The 1991-nt window shown below is 36.5% G+C and overlaps 1 gene segment (V, D, J or C); it reads right to left on the bottom strand.

Annotated features, from left to right (window-relative positions):
- Positions 1-797: 797 nt before the first annotated feature.
- Positions 798-1472, bottom strand: LOC143133543 (T cell receptor alpha variable 18-like). The segment is given in 2 exon segments: positions 798-1192; positions 1445-1472. Coding segments are annotated over 2 exon segments (423 nt in total).
- Positions 1473-1991: the final 519 nt, after the last annotated feature.

The raw sequence follows: 1991 nt of genomic DNA, 5'->3' as shown, positions 1-1991 counted from the left end.
GCATATTGTGAAATATACTGTTGAAGTAGACCTATTGCTTTTTCCTTTAGGATATTAGGGAGTTAGGTGGTTCGAGAAACACAGCTTTAGAGACACAGTGTGAAACTCCAGAACAGTGATGACAGTACACTGTAGATTATCTTGTCATGTTTTAACAGAGGTGTAAAGGGCCATTGTACAAGTGGAATGAAATGTTAAAAATGTTTTATTAGGTTAAAACAGAACATGCCAATATTCTGATTTATTAATACTCTCTTCATAATCACTCATGGTTTGTGACTGAAATGTATTTAAAATATTTAGAATGATTCACATGGATTCAAGACAGTCAGCATTATAGACTACTGCAAATTTTGGAAATTCAATTTTCACCAATGCAAAAACAAGCAATCTTTAATCTGTATTTTCAACAGCACAGTCAGTGGAAGCTAACATTCAGCGTCTTCAGTGCTAACAGCAGGTTTAATCACAACAAACTTCAAAGACTTTGTATCACTGGGCTGCCTGTAGCACAGTAGAGAGCTGTGTCTGCAGTGTCAGATCTTTAATGATGAATTCAGTAAATGTTTCACCAGCATTAGAGGTAAATCGTGGATCTGAGCTGCTGCTTGCACTTCCTGATCGGACATCTTTGCATGGAAACCATTGTGGTGGTGTGTGGATGATTTTTACAAACCCATATATCATGTGTATCTTTTATATATAATAATGTCATTCATGTAAATGGGACAAGTGACCCTGGATGTAAGGGCATTGTTGTACTTGGGTAAGTTTAGGATTAGAGTTAGGCTAATCCATTATGATATTGTGTAGAGGACAAAGGAAGGATGCTTGTGTGAAATCTGTAGTTTTTGTACATGCACTGAGTGTGCAGCTGTCACTGTGGGCTTCAGAGCACAGTAGTACACAGCAGAGTCAGACACTTGCAGATTCTGGATGGTCAGAGGAACTGATTTTGAGGAGAAATCTAGTTCAGAGTGAAATCTCTCATTGAACTCTGTGCCATTTTCCCCAATTCCCAAATGATCTCTTTTGAGAATAAGTTTGGGGAAGTCCTTTGATCTTTGTATGTACCAGTAGAGCTCCTGTTGTGATCTAGTTGTTGTGTATTCACATTTGAGAGTCACTGATCTTCCTTCAACATGAATCACCCCCCTTTGAGTCTGATTAACAGTGTCCTGTCCTCTGCATTCTAAAAAAATAAAATAACTTTAGCTCAGAACACAACTAAGAGCTCAAGCACTGAAAATAATTAGATATTTATAAACGGAGAAAGAAGTTATCAGCACTAGTTTATGTCTTACCAAGTATGCAAAAGACAAGTATAAAACTTTTTCCAACCCAAAGAATCATGCTTTCTCTAAGCTTCTCTTTGTTATCAGTAGACTACAGCAGAGAGTACAAAACTATCTGCAAACTGTCTTTCCCTAGTCTTTTCTCTCACCGGTTGTCACATATTGAACTCCGCCCATCTTACTTGGAAACACGTGATCTGGGTGAGTCACTGGACCAGTGTCTATCTTATATTTTTGTAAAAGCTTCAAAGTAATGTGGCATAATTAACATATCATTCACCTTTTACTTGGAATAAATTCATAATGATTTCAACTGATGAAGTATAATCATGCCCACTGATGTACAATAAATCAATACTCAAACTAATCCTATATTGCCACCATCTTTTACATAACACACACAGAGACACACAATTAATTTGCCCTGACATTACATTTCAACTCAGTAAACAGGTAGATGTACACACTCATTCTTACTTCATTTAAAAAAAAGAACAGAAACTGTCCTGGTGCTTTAAAGCACTATAATTTTGGTCTAAAACTATGAGCTACTTACCTAAAGGTCATGCAAAACCTTACAAACACCACTCTGAGTGAGTGTCACTGGTAAAAGTTTGCCGACATGTTAACATGTCTATCTTTCCTTCACACAAACATATATCATCTAAATGAATATGAGGATACCAATTACTAAAA

This window comes from Alosa pseudoharengus, unplaced genomic scaffold (genome assembly GCF_046254945.1).
Source record: "Alosa pseudoharengus isolate Yale_2024_CS ecotype anadromous, Long Island Sound unplaced genomic scaffold, YU_APseudo_1.1 YU_APseudo_1.1_scf_2, whole genome shotgun sequence".
Lineage (NCBI taxonomy): Eukaryota > Metazoa > Chordata > Actinopteri > Clupeiformes > Clupeidae > Alosa > Alosa pseudoharengus.
Note: the sequence above shows the minus strand (reverse complement) of the source record. Positions and strands in the feature narration are given on the sequence as shown.